A 12,878-nucleotide genomic window follows, 5' to 3' on the forward strand; every position below is an offset into this window, starting at 1 on the left:
TGCTGGTGGGTGCTGCCTGTCCAGCCTAGACAACCCCCAGTCCCAGCCATAATGTGAACTGACAGGTGCTGCAGCCCGACTTAGCCTGTCCTTCACCCTGTCCTGGTTCTCACCAGTGGATGCTATGAATTGGCCCAACCTGGCTTGCCCCCAGACCTGAGCCACACGTATGTCGGCGGGTACTGTAACCTGGCCTGCTCTGGGCTGCTCCCAGCCTTGGTCCTTGCACTTACCAGCAGGGAATGTGTCTTGACAGAGCAGTCCTCCAAGCTCCTCTAACAGATCTCCCCACGGTTGCAAATCTCACGCACACCGGTTCGTGCTTAGCCCAGCCTAACTTGGCCTACCTCCTGTCCCCACATTAACCGCAGTTAACGGCAGCCTTGCCCGACCTGCCCACACATATTCTGGCTCTTACTGTTCAGTGTTACAGTCCAGGCCTGCCTGATGACCCCTAGATCCAGCTCTCAATGGTTCAGCGGATGTTGAGACCTAGCCCAGCCTGTCCTCCTCCTGGGGTGGCTCTTGTGAGCACCAGTGGCTACTAGAGCCTGCTCAGTCTGGCACACCCCAGACCGAGTCCACACCCATGGCGATGGATGCTGTAGCCCCAGCCCAGTTTGCCGCCCCCATTCTGGCTTTTGTGCTCGTTGGTAGGAACTGCAGCCCACCCTGGGCCTCCCCTTAGCTCCCTGACCAAGCTTGCTGCCAGCCGTAGATCTTACATCTGCCGATTGCTGTGACCCAGCCTGGCATAGCCTGTCTTGGCCTTTGTCATCTGCTGCAGCCTGGCCTGGTCTTGCCTGACTCCACTCCCAGCTTGAACTGGTGGGTGCAACATCCTAGCCCTGCCCAGCCTACCCCTTCTTTGGCTTCTGTGGGCACTTGTAGGTGTGATAATCTGGCCTGGCGTGGCCCACACCCCCATCCTGTCACCCACACCTGCCAGTGTACTAATGTTTGGCCTGGCCATGCCTGGTTTTGTCCCTGCCCAGAGCTAACCCACACGCTTCCAGACAAGTGGAGCAGCCTTGCCTTGCTGAGCCTGACCAACACCCAGCCCTGACTCACATGCTCTCCAGCGGAGCTACGACCCACCAGAGGAGTTCCCCAACTTCTCCTACCAGGCTACCAGACCCACTCCTAGACTAAGATCTCACATGTGCCAGAGGGTATTAGGCCCTCACCCAGTTTAGTCTGTTCCCTAGTCTTGGCCTTTGTGTGTGCTGGCGGATCTGCGGTGCAGCCCACCCCGTACCCAATTCTTGGGTGCCCCTGCGAGTGCTGCAGCCCGGGCCCATGGGTGTTGGGAGTGCCATGGTCATGCCTAGCTCAGTCTGTCACCACCGCCAGTTCTAGAGCAGACCAGTGGACACTGCAGTCCCACAGGGATGAGCTCGCGTTGCCCCCAACAGAATCTGCCCCCAGACCTGGTTAGTGTCACAGCCCAGCCTAATGTGACTCCTGCTGTGTTCCAACACTCACTGGCGGGTACTGTGGTCTAGTCCTGCCAGGCACGCCCTCCAACCCCGAGCTTTCCTGTCACTGTTGTCCACGGCGTGCATTTTTAAGGAGCTGAACGTCGTCATTGATGCTGACTGTTGAGCGACTTCCTGTGGGAGTGGTGTGGCTGGTGTGGTAGATGACTGTTTGCAGAGCCTGCGTCTCCTGCTGTGTGTGCTGGTCATGTCCAGGGGAGCCTGCAGCAGGGTAGTCTCCACTGCTGGCCTAGCCAGGGTTCGAGTCCTGCCTGCCTGCCGCCCTGTGGAGCTCACCAAGGGGGCACTGACACACTGCATAGGAAGGCTGTGCCAGGACCTGTGTGGTCAGTGCACGTCCACGGGCAAGTATGCGCTGGAGAAAGCCCTCTGTGTCTACTTCCTGCGGAATTCTTTAAACCGTTTTTTATTCACTGAAGATAGTTGGATCGTCCCCACCCCTTACCTGGGTAGCATACATTTCAAGACCCCCCCCCCCCAACTGAATGCTTAAAACTACGGAATACTAATCCTATATGTACTATATTTTATCTTACACATGTGTGTGCCTAACAAATGTTCTCTAAGTTAGGCACAGCAAAAATTGAGCAGTCACTAATAATAGAAAAGTTTTAACAAGAGGCTAATAAAAATATGTGAGTCTGGCCTTTATCATTGCCCTGCCCCCATGTGTCTTTCCCTTTTTTAATTTTTTTAACATTTATTTATTTCTGTTGGAAAGGCAGGTTTACAGAGAGGGAAAGATTTTCCATCTGTTGGTTTATTCCCCAAATGGCCACAACGGCCAGAGCTGAGCTGATCCGAAGCCAGGCGTTTCTTCTAGGTCTGCCATGTAGGTGCAGGGAACAAAACCGTGGGCTAACTTTTATTACTTTCCCTGGGCCGTAAGCAGGGAGCTGGATCAGAAGTGAAGCAGCCAGGACTCAAACCAGTGCCCATGTGAGATGCAGGTGCTTGCAGGTGGAAGATTAGCCTGTTGAGCCATGGTACCAGCTTGTGTCTTTCCTTTTTGTATCTCTCTCCCTCTCCTGTCTGATTTCTCATCGTATAATATTAACATTTTCAGAGCCTGGCAGATCACAGCCAAATGGGGGTAATGAAGGAGACACTGTATTTTCATTTCCACCCTACTGCTACCTTTGTTATGTAGAACACACACTTCTGTTTTATGATTAATCATTCCCCAGTATTTATTTAAAAATGATTTACTTTTGTTGGAAAGTCAGATTTACGCCAAGAAGATACAGAGAGAAAGATCTTCCCTCTGCTGGTTCACTTCCCAAGTAGCCACAATTGTAGGAGCTGAGCCAGTCCAAAGCCAGGAGCCGGAAGCTTCTTCCAGGTCTCACATATAGGTGCAGGGTCCCAAGACTCTGGGCCGTCCTTGACTGCTTTCCCAGGCCACAGGCAGGGAGCTGGATGGGAAGTGAAGCAGCTGAGACACAAATCGGCCGTCCATATGGGATCCTGGTGCATACAAGGCGAGGATTTTGCCACTGAGCCATCACTCCATCCCCCCCTAATATTTATTTCTTATCCAGGGAAATGTTTTTCATTTACCTGACAAATGTTCATTAAAGGAAGAGATAAATAATAATGTGGTTCCCAAAAGCTGGATGAGACCCAGGGGTGTTTTAATCAACATTTAAAAATCACAAGGTGCCTTTTCTTTGAGCTGTATTATTAGGGAAGCAGGGATGGTAACATTGTGAGAGGAAGATAAGGCAACAGGTATGGACTGTTTAGGGGGGAAAAATCACTGAAAAAGTTATTCTTTTAAAAAGATTTGGAAGGCAAAGTTAGAAGGAGAGACACAGAGAAATCTTCCATCCATTGGTTCAATTCCCACATGGCCACAGTTCACCCTCAGGCTTGCTTGCACAGTGCCTTGGCCACCTGGTTTGAATTGTGCCAGTCGGGGGAGGAAGCGGTACTGCTTCAAATGTGCCTTTGTTGTTTCTGGGGTAACGTAAGATTGGAGTCACATGTCTTCATGAGTTTAAGCCTTTTTTTTTTTTCCCCATTCCGACTTGGTTTATGTGCTTACTGCCATAAAAAATGTTTTGAGTGTATGTGTCCATTTCTGAACTCATTCTGTTAGGGTTTTTGAATAATTTCTTAGAAAAATCTTCCCCAGCTGAGAACATGACAGAATTTATGGTTGTTTGTATCTGAGGTGGTTTTTTCTTTTTGACAGTTTGAAGTCTTCGGTCCCGCTGGAATTTTAGGGTAAGGTTAGGCAGGTTGGAGGTTAGTTACTTCTGAGGGGAAAATGGTGATGTAGATTGTATATATTGCACTGAGATAACGCACAATTCTTGGAGAAAATTTGTTAACTGTGTTTTAAGGAGGGAAGCTCATTTTTTTTTTAAATTTCGAATTTTATGGTACAATTATGTAGGGTCTTGGATCTCCCCCCCCCCCCCCAAGAGAGGGAAACTCATTTAAAAATTAACAACGTCCAGTGCTTTGAGAACGACCTGAGTTCAAACTCTGCGGTGCCTGCTTTGTGGGCGCCTGGGTCAGCCTCTCCCTTCTGCCCTCCCGCCCCGGGTGCAGCGCCCCCTCGTGGTGGCGGTGGGAGGGAGGTGCCAGTCCGGCCCTGGGCACGGTGGGCGCAGGCGCCTCCCTCGGGGCTGGTCCGTCTCCAGGCGCCCTGTCGTCCCTGTAGTCCGAGATGCTCCGTGAGCGAGTCCGGGTCGGCCTCTGGCTGCCCAGCTCAGTTAGCCTTGAGGCCACCTTCCCATCTTCAGACTAGCTTCCGGGGTTAGCACCCGCAGGAGGCTCTGCGGCCCCGGGCGCGGCCCTTTAAACTTTGTTTTTTAAACTTGGGGGTGTGGTCGCTGCGCCTCTCTCTCGGCTGCTGGTTTGTCCCTGGCCCACCCAGCCCTTCCCTCCTGCTCCGCCTCCCAGATGCTTTGGAGTCATGAGCCGGCAGGGCGCGGGCCCCCGTCTGCGGGTCGAGGTGATCAAAGGTGAGTGCCAGGGGCTGCCCGTCGTCCCCGAGGAGCGCCCACCTGCGCCGGGGTGATCTCGGAGGCCCCTGGTGTGCGGGTGAGCTTCAGGGTGCCTTTAAGCTCTGTGAGGCCGGAGTCGCCCCATCTTAGGGTATAGGTGGGTGGCCTGTCCTGCTTGGAGACGCGCCTGTGGGTGCTGGGCACCCTGTGCTCGTGCACCTTGGCCCTGGGCCGCGCCACACCCTCCTCCGGATCAGGGACTGAAGGTCGCCTGTGTGGCTTGCTGACTGGCAGGGATCTCCCCTGCCCGGCCACCCTGTGCTGCCCAGAGGCGTTTGTGGTCACCAGAAGTCTCAGCTGAGTGTACGAGGAAGTACGTATGGGCAGCAGTTGTGGGAATAGATTGCGGATGGAAAGAGAGGAAGGAAGAAGCTGGAGTTATGCTGGAGGGGAGCAGCCAGCTGGCATCCCCTGCTGGTTTTGCGCTTGGCACGCCCCTGACAGGCACAGGCTATCAAGGCTGAGCTTCCAAGCTTACGGCTACGTTTTGGGCCCTGCTAGTGTGTGACTTCTGAGAGGTGTAGCCGTGCGGTTTGTCTGTTTTGGGGGACATGGAGAGGGAAGGGTGGGGCCCCTCTGAGTTAGCCTCGGGTGGGGGCAAGCTCTGTGCCACACGGCAACCTCTCATGGCTCGTCCTCAACAATAATTGGTGCTAATTGTATCAACAGCAAAGTAGTGATTTTGAGTTCTGAAAGATAGTCGATCCTTCAGAACAGTTGGGTAAACATACGATTTTTTGTGTGTGTGTCTCTCAAACTGAGCAACGGTGATTTTGAGCAATTTTGAAAGTCTCCTTTCTCATTACTTAAAAGCTGATTTCTCACGGAAAGACTTTCTGGGGGTGTTTTGGTTGTTTTAATTAAAGGGAGCTGGCAGCTGGCCATCAAACCCCCACTTACTTCTGTCGGTCCAGGGGGGGCTGACACTTTTAGGTGGAGTGAAAAACCACCCACCACTCTTGAGGCAGCTAAATGTGGTTTCTGCTTTTTAACAATTGGCTAGTTGTTATCTCCCAAAATAGTTAAAATTATCTTCAAGTTGCCCATTGCCTGCCTCTCTCATCTAAAACATTAATGGAATTACAAAAAAATCGACTTATTTTGAAAAGAGTTGCATCGTGATCAGTGAAACTTTTATCTGATAGTCTGAAGGAAGGAACGTTGCAATTTTTCCATTTCAGATCGCCTTTGCTTTGCCATTCTCTACAGCAGACCAAAGAGTGCAGCAAATGAACATTATTTCAGCATAGATAATGAACTTGAATATGAGAAGTAAGTATTGCTTTAAAAGATTGTTAGTAACTCTTTTATTTTGAAGAATCTTAAATCTAAAAGTATGTTTATAAATGGAGTAGCCCTGGAAAATTATAAATCTTTTCATTGCTAATTGCAGAATCACTTCTTTTAACCTTTGGCAAGAAAGCAGATTTTTAGGGGGAAATATGAAAGAACCTTTCTAAACTTAAACATTTAGATTTGATATTGTTAGCTTACTGTACCATAAGATGCAACCGTTAAAGTAAGGTAGTATTTTGGGCCAGTTTCCACTGGGCAGTGTGGAAAAGCCGCTTTTGGTTTGGTTTGGTTCGTTTAGAAGTAATGTTATTGAGGTTAGATTTAAATGTTACAGTGGAGCCTTTATGGGAATTTCTAGTGGGTACTGGGCCAGAATGTTGTTTCCACGCGCGAGGAAACAGTGCATTGGAAGTGTCTGCCCTTAGCCAGTCAGTGAATGCTCGTCTGATTTCACAGCGCCCCAGCGGGGCACGCCTGTGCAGACCACACAAGTCTACATGTATGTCTTTTTTTTTTTTCATTTTTGAAGCTTTTATGCAGATTTCGGACCACTCAATCTGGCAATGGTTTACAGATATTGTTGCAAGATAAATAAGAAATTAAAGGTAAAGTCTTTTTTTTTTTTTAACTTAAGATTCGAGCTAAGTAATCACTGTGAATTAAATTTTGGGGAGAAAAGTAAGAAAAAGACACAGCAGTTTGGTCATTTTCTAGGCCTCTGGGAGACACTTGAAACCACAGGGCAAGTCAAACCCTATGTCTTCTGCTATGGAGATGCTTCAGAAGTTTGTGGGAAATAAATGTAGAAGATACATGTGCTGGCACAAAGAAAACTTGAAATCCATCCATACGTGGGATCTCACCCTGGAAATAAGTATGAAGAAAAAACTAGACATAAATCACAAAATTTGGCATCAATGTAAATTTGTTTTCCCACAGACTCTTGAAGTGTGCTTCGTTATATACCTACAAGAGAGTTGAATTTATACATTAGGCACTGTAAAAGATTTAATAGTGAATCATAACCATAGAGTAATTATAGCAATATATCCTGTACTGAAATTGCTATTTCTGCAATTTTTCATTTAATCTTTTGGGGCCACAGTTGACCTCTGAAAAGAAATGTAAGAAAATAAAACCAAGGATGAAGATTAGGGGAGGGGCCACTTTTTTTTTTCTTTTTAAAGGAAAATGACATTCTTGCAGGGATGTTTGGAACAGACTCGTGATGTTTTGTTGTGCCAGTGTAGTAGGAATGTATTCCAGAGAGGATTTTTAAACATTCCCTATGGAAAGGCACAAACAGTGCCCAGTATTCCAGCTCATTCTCTTCCCTCACACTGGCAACCGCCTGGGGGTCCAGAGCCCCCCAGGACTAACACTTGGAGCTGTGTGTGACTGGCAGGAAGCCGTCTGCCTGCCTTATTACCACAGCTTCCCAGGGTCTCCAGTAGCAGGAACCTGGACGCAGGAGTGGAACCCAGAATGCTGGCATCCCTGTGGGTGTCTGAACTGTTAGTCGGGCCATCTACCCCTGTTTTCTAGAGTTTGGATTAAATAGTTTAAATTTGTTATTTGGTTTTCAAGTACTTGAAAGGACAGATAACTTTTTTCAGAGAGGTGGGGACAGAGGGAGGAAGTAAATACTTTAAAAAAAAGTTTATTCAATGAAACAGCCAAACCAAGCTTTATTTAAAAATGTTCACTCCATTATAAATGCAAGGATGGTTAGGCAGATCTTTTCCTTGAGTGTTAGGTCATCCTGCTACAGAGTTGTCAGGAGAAGGGACTGGTCCTTCCCTCTGAAGCGGGAATGTAACCGTTGATAGCTCTGTGTGGCCAGTGGTGGCTCAGCTGTTTCAGACAGGGCCAAGATAAAACGGATGCCTTCTTCCTGGGCTCCGTCCCAACCCTCACCCCAGCCCCCAGAAGGCTCAACCATCCTTTCACTTTTATCCACTGGGTCAGCCAGGAATGTCCCAGTGCAAGGCCTGGGAGCGTGTTGACCAGATGACCTGCCTGAGTGATGGTGAGATGGATGTGGGTGAGTGTGCTTGGGCTGCTAGATGTAGGGTCTGGTTTCTGTGTTCTTACTCCTCTCGGACCTCCTACACTGTGGAAACAACTAGAGACACATTCCTTACTGAAACACTGGCTTCCAGAAGTGAAGGAATATAAGCCTGTGGAGAGGAATAGATTCTGTTCTTTACCAGTAACTGAAATACTGATTTTTTATTTTTTTTCACTCATGAGCGAAGCACATAGCCCGAGAAGTGCTGACTAACCAAGCATTGCTCCGGAGACTGTAAACGTTCATATTCTTGATTGATAAAAGTAGCAGAGACGAAAGATAGAAGCACAGGGCGTGCAGGAATCTTCGTCCACTGGGTGTCCGTGGGTGCATCCCTGACAGCAGGAACAGAACGTCAGCATCCTGGGAGAGCACCCTTGGACCTTGTTTCTTCCCACTGCCCCCCGTCTCCACCCCTTCCCACTGCCCCCCGTCTCCACCCCTTCCCACTGCCCCCGTCCTCACCCCTTCCCACTGCCCCCGTCCTCACCCCTTCCCACTGCTCCCCCGTCCTCACCCCTTCCCACTGCCCCCGTCTCCACCCCTTCCCACTGCCCCCGTCCTCACCCCTTCCCACTGCCCCCGTCTCCACCCCTTCCCACTGCCCCCGTCCTCACCCCTTCCCACTGCCCCCGTCTCCACCCCTTCCCACTGCCCCCGTCCTCACCCCTTCCCACTGCTCCCCCGTCCTCACCCCTTCCCACTGCCCCCGTCCTCACGCCCTAACAGCATGGGTTATTTTTACCCTGTCTTGTATACCCTTTTATTTTAATTTGAAGGTTTTTAGAACAGGTCATTAAAAAGTACAATCAAACAGTAGGAAAAGGAAAGAAAGGTCTCGCTGCCATCCAGTCTGGCTCATGCCTGCTGTCCAGGGTTTGCTGGGCTTCCCGCATTGGCTGTCCCTACCTTCCCTCTTCCCCAGTGACAGGTTCATTCTATCCCAGGAGAAATGGCTTTTGTGGGAAAAAGCTATGTGGTATTCAGGGGTGTCAGTGCAGATTCAAACATCTTGTTGATGTGGAAGTTTAGATGTAAGATTGGGAATATGTCTTCATCATGAAGTAAAATTTTGGAAAACTCAGTTGAGAAGGAGTTACTAACAGCTGTTTATTTTTACGCAGTCCATTACAATGCTAAGGAAGAAAATTATTCATTTTACTGGCTCAGATCAGAGAAAACAAGCAAACGCTGCTTTCCTTGTTGGATGTTATATGGTAAGTGTTTGCTCAGTTCCTAACATGAAAATGTGCACAGGCTGCAGTCTGGAAGTTGGAGATCACTTCTTGTGAGAACATGTCTTGCCTGCTTTCCATAGATGCCTCGGCCTTTTAAAAAATAATCAGTTTAGGAAGGCTTACGTTAAAGGCATGTGCATCTGTGTACCTTTGACTTAATTTTATAGTGAATCTAAAATTACTCCTGAAAGTCATTTACAGAAATTCGTTATGACTCAGCAAGTGATGCCCGTTTGCTGTGTTGTTAGCTGCCAATCTGTGATGAGAGTTGTGAAGTTATTTTCTGGGTTTGGGACCAAGAATGATCAGGGGAATGATGAAATGGCGACTCTGTCGCATGAGGTGTGACTGTTGTGTAATTGACTATAGTTCTTGCCTTCTGCGAGCATCCCGAAGCAGGTGCACCAGGTGAACGGTCGTCAGGCAGAGTGAGAAGCCCCCAGAATCTGTGCTTGGCATTGCTGGGCACGTGTTGGGAAACAGGCAGCTTGGGCACCAGAGTTAGGAATTTCTTTCATTTGTAAGAAGGATGGAAGATTTTTTTTTTTCCTGTTTAAAGTCAGAGTTGATTGAATAGTTAGTGGGTTTTTCTGCAAGACCCAGCCGTAGTTGAAGTTTGTCCTGAGTCTGAGAGCCCCTCCAGGGTGGATCCCCCACCTGTGTGGTGGTGAGGAGGCCGGCTGGCTGTGGGGTGCAGTGGAGGGGAAAAGCTTGGGGTGCTGCCTCCATTCCTCCCCACCCCCAGGGGGACAGGTGTAACAGTTCGTCTCTGGGCGAGTTCTTTTATTCCTCCTGACCTCCAGGTTTGCTTTTGTCATGGCAAAATTATGCCCCGGTATGTGGTTTGATAATCCAGAATCTACAACAGTGAGTCTCAAAGTTTTAGTGGATACCGTTTGAAGTTAATCATGTTTTCCTTTTTCAGTGTTCAAGGTGTCTCATCAGAGCAGTGACTAAGGCATCTGGGGCGGGGCAGGGCTTATTGTCCTGCTCATGCTCACAGGAGTTGTTGAGAGCAAGCCTTCCGTTTTGTTCTGGTCCTCTCTGGCAGTGTGACGGCAGTTGAGGTCTGCTGCAGGCCGGGTCCCGGAGCTCTCCTGGGCTTGGGAGCGTGGCTATGCTTTGGTTCATTGGTTCTCCTGCTTGCAATGACTGCAGTAAGCATTTTAAAAGGAAAGCAAGCAAGCAAGGCATCTCTGAGAGCCAGGGGATGGCGAGATGGGTGTTTTCACTGGGATTTTTTTTGGCTAGGCAGTGGGGAGAGGAACCCCCTTCTGTACACCTTCTGCAGAGCAAGATGTACAGCCAGCAACCTCTGGTTCTCGGAGTGCTGGAAGACCCTCTGCAACAAGCAGGCTGTCCTTGGTGTGAGTGTTGGAGTCTTGTCCTTCTCTGGGCACCTGGGGCCACTGTGTGGAGCTCACATGGTAGACGACCTCTGTGGGGCTGCTTCCAACTCAGTCTGCAGGTAAGACGGTCTGAGTTGGTGCAGGCAGAGCCTGGCATGGCAGCTTCACGCTGAGGAACCCCTGGAGAAGGTGACTGTGGGTAGGCTGGGAGCTCAGGTTTGTCACAGACGCAAAACCAGGGCAGCCACAGGCATTGGGAAGCAATTAGGACTCCGGCTGGCTGCTCAGGGTGTCCACACCGCAGAAGAAGGTGCCTGGCTTTTCCTCGCTCAGGCTCCCTGCTAACACGTTCTCTGGAGGCAGCTGAACATGGCGCAGGAACTCCTGCCACTTGTGCATTGCGTTCCGGGCCTGCATTGAACTCCAGGATTTGATCTAGCTAGCCTCGTCTGTTGTGGGTTACTGGAGAGTGAACTGGCAGGTTGGAGTTCTCTGTTCCTTTGCCTTTCAAATAATATTGAAGTTTAACAAATTACAATATGGAAATTTAAATAAATAAAATCAGGCCCAGCTCAGTAGTCTAGTGGCTGAAGTCCTTGCCTTGGATCCCATATGGGTGCCGGTTCTAATCCCGGCAGCTCCACTTCTCATCCAGCTCCCTGCTTGTGGGCTGGGAAAGCAGTCAAGGACGGCCCAAAACCTTGGGACCCTGCACCCATGTGGGAGACCTGGAAGAAGCTCCTGTCTTTGGATTGACTCAGCTCTGGCTGTTGTGGCTGCTTAGAGAGTCGATCATCAGATGGAAGATCTTCCTCTCTGTCTCCTTCACTCTGTAAATCTGACTTTCCAACAAAAAATAAATATCTTAAAAAAAAACAGGAAGACATGAGCTATGGGGTACACTGTAGCAGGTTATATCATGTGTCTTTTGGGGTGCTGATATCCCCAGTCAGAATGCAGGGTTCAAGTGCAGGCTGCTCTGCGCTTTGTTAAGATTTATTTATTTACTTGTTTATAAGTTACAGAGAGAGCTTCCATTCACTGGTTCACTTCCCAAGTGACGGTTGCAACAGCCAGGGCTGTGCTGGCCTGTAGCCGGAAGCCTGGAGTTGGTTCTGCCTCTCCCATGTGGGTGCAGGGGCACAAGCACTTGGGCCAGCGTCTGCTGTTTTCCAGAGCACATTCATAGGGAGCCTGATGGGAAGTAGCGCAGCCCATATGGGATGACAGCACTGCAGGTGGGGGCTTATCATGTTAGCAGCAGCACCGGTTCCTATTCTCTGCTTTCTGCTCATGTGCCTGGGAGGCAGCCATCTTTGTTATCACACACCCCGTTCTACCTAACCACCCTTTTTTCAAATAAAAAAATAAATTAAAAAGGGAAATCATTCCTTTAAAATCTTGATGCTGCTGTTTCTTTACTACCAGTGGAGGGAGGGGGAAGACCTGGTGTTCTGGCTAGGCAATGTGGGCATGTTTGTTCCATTTGGATTCACATTTTGACTGACCCTGTGGTGGTACTTAGCGTACAGAGGGTTGTTTTGCTGTAGTTACTGTATTTTAGACGTAGAAAGGCTTCCAGGACTTGACACATGATAATAGAGTAAAACATATGAGGGATCTTTCAAACATTTGTGGGAAAAGAAATACAAAGATGCATTTGTTTTGGTGCAAAATTTCTTGCGCTGCATGGGAAGACCTTTCATGACCCTGCATTTCCCAGGATGCCTCAGAGCGGGGGCAGCAGCTGCCTCGCTGTGTGCCTGCATTCCACGTGCCAAGCGTTCCTGGAGTGGAGTCTTGCCTGCTCTCCTGATGCCAGCTTCGGGGAGGCTGCAGGTGATGGCTGAGTCCCTGAGGACCCAGATGGAGTCTTCCCCATCCGCTATCCCCCGACGAGACATTCAGGCCAGGACCCAACAGATGGGGAGTCTCTCTCTCTCGTTCTCTCTGTCTTCCTGCCTTTCATAAAACACTTAAACGTTTTGGAATCTGGTTGGAATCTGTTACATCGAGGGATTCCAGATTTCTACAGACGCGAACTGATGCTGCACACACTGATGGGCTGACTTCCGGTATTGGTGAGGGATGCTGGAGACCGTGAGGCTTTCTGCTGATCGACCTGGCACGCTCACAGTAGAACAAAGACAGCAAATCTGGAGGGAGAGTTGTCAGGAAGGAAATGCTCCCACCGGCCTCTGTTTGTCTTCATGTGTCCTTTTGAAGCCTGGGAGTCTGGAAGGAGTCTTCGTGCAGCTGGCCTTCAGTGCCCAGAACCACAGCGTGGAGTGGGAGGTGGGGCGAGAGGATCCTTTGGGCCTAGGAATAAACTGTTAGTACTTGCATTAGTTTGTTTTTACCTTGAAAACAAGGCCATTGGGCCTCCCAGTGCAGGGGAATTGGATGGG

The 12,878-nt window shown here is 49.4% G+C and overlaps 1 protein-coding gene across 2 annotated transcripts in view; it reads left to right on the forward strand.

Annotated features, from left to right (window-relative positions):
- The window catches only part of CDC14B (cell division cycle 14B), a 64,960-nt gene that overhangs the window by 17,583 nt on the left and 34,499 nt on the right, over positions 1-12,878 (forward strand). The window contains exons 1-4 of one of the 2 annotated variants that reach the window (XM_004591809.2): positions 4,293-4,474; positions 5,698-5,788; positions 6,342-6,417; positions 9,008-9,100. In XM_004591809.2, the coding sequence (XP_004591866.2) occupies positions 4,426-4,474; positions 5,698-5,788; positions 6,342-6,417; positions 9,008-9,100 (309 nt within the window). In that variant the 5' untranslated portion in view covers positions 4,293-4,425. Of the gene's footprint in view, positions 1-4,292; positions 4,475-5,697; positions 5,789-6,341; positions 6,418-9,007; positions 9,101-12,878 lie in introns of those variants that run through there. The other variant, XM_004591808.3, reaches the window with a different exon arrangement.

This window comes from Ochotona princeps, chromosome 31, assembly GCF_030435755.1.
Source record: "Ochotona princeps isolate mOchPri1 chromosome 31, mOchPri1.hap1, whole genome shotgun sequence".
Classification (NCBI taxonomy): domain Eukaryota; kingdom Metazoa; phylum Chordata; class Mammalia; order Lagomorpha; family Ochotonidae; genus Ochotona; species Ochotona princeps.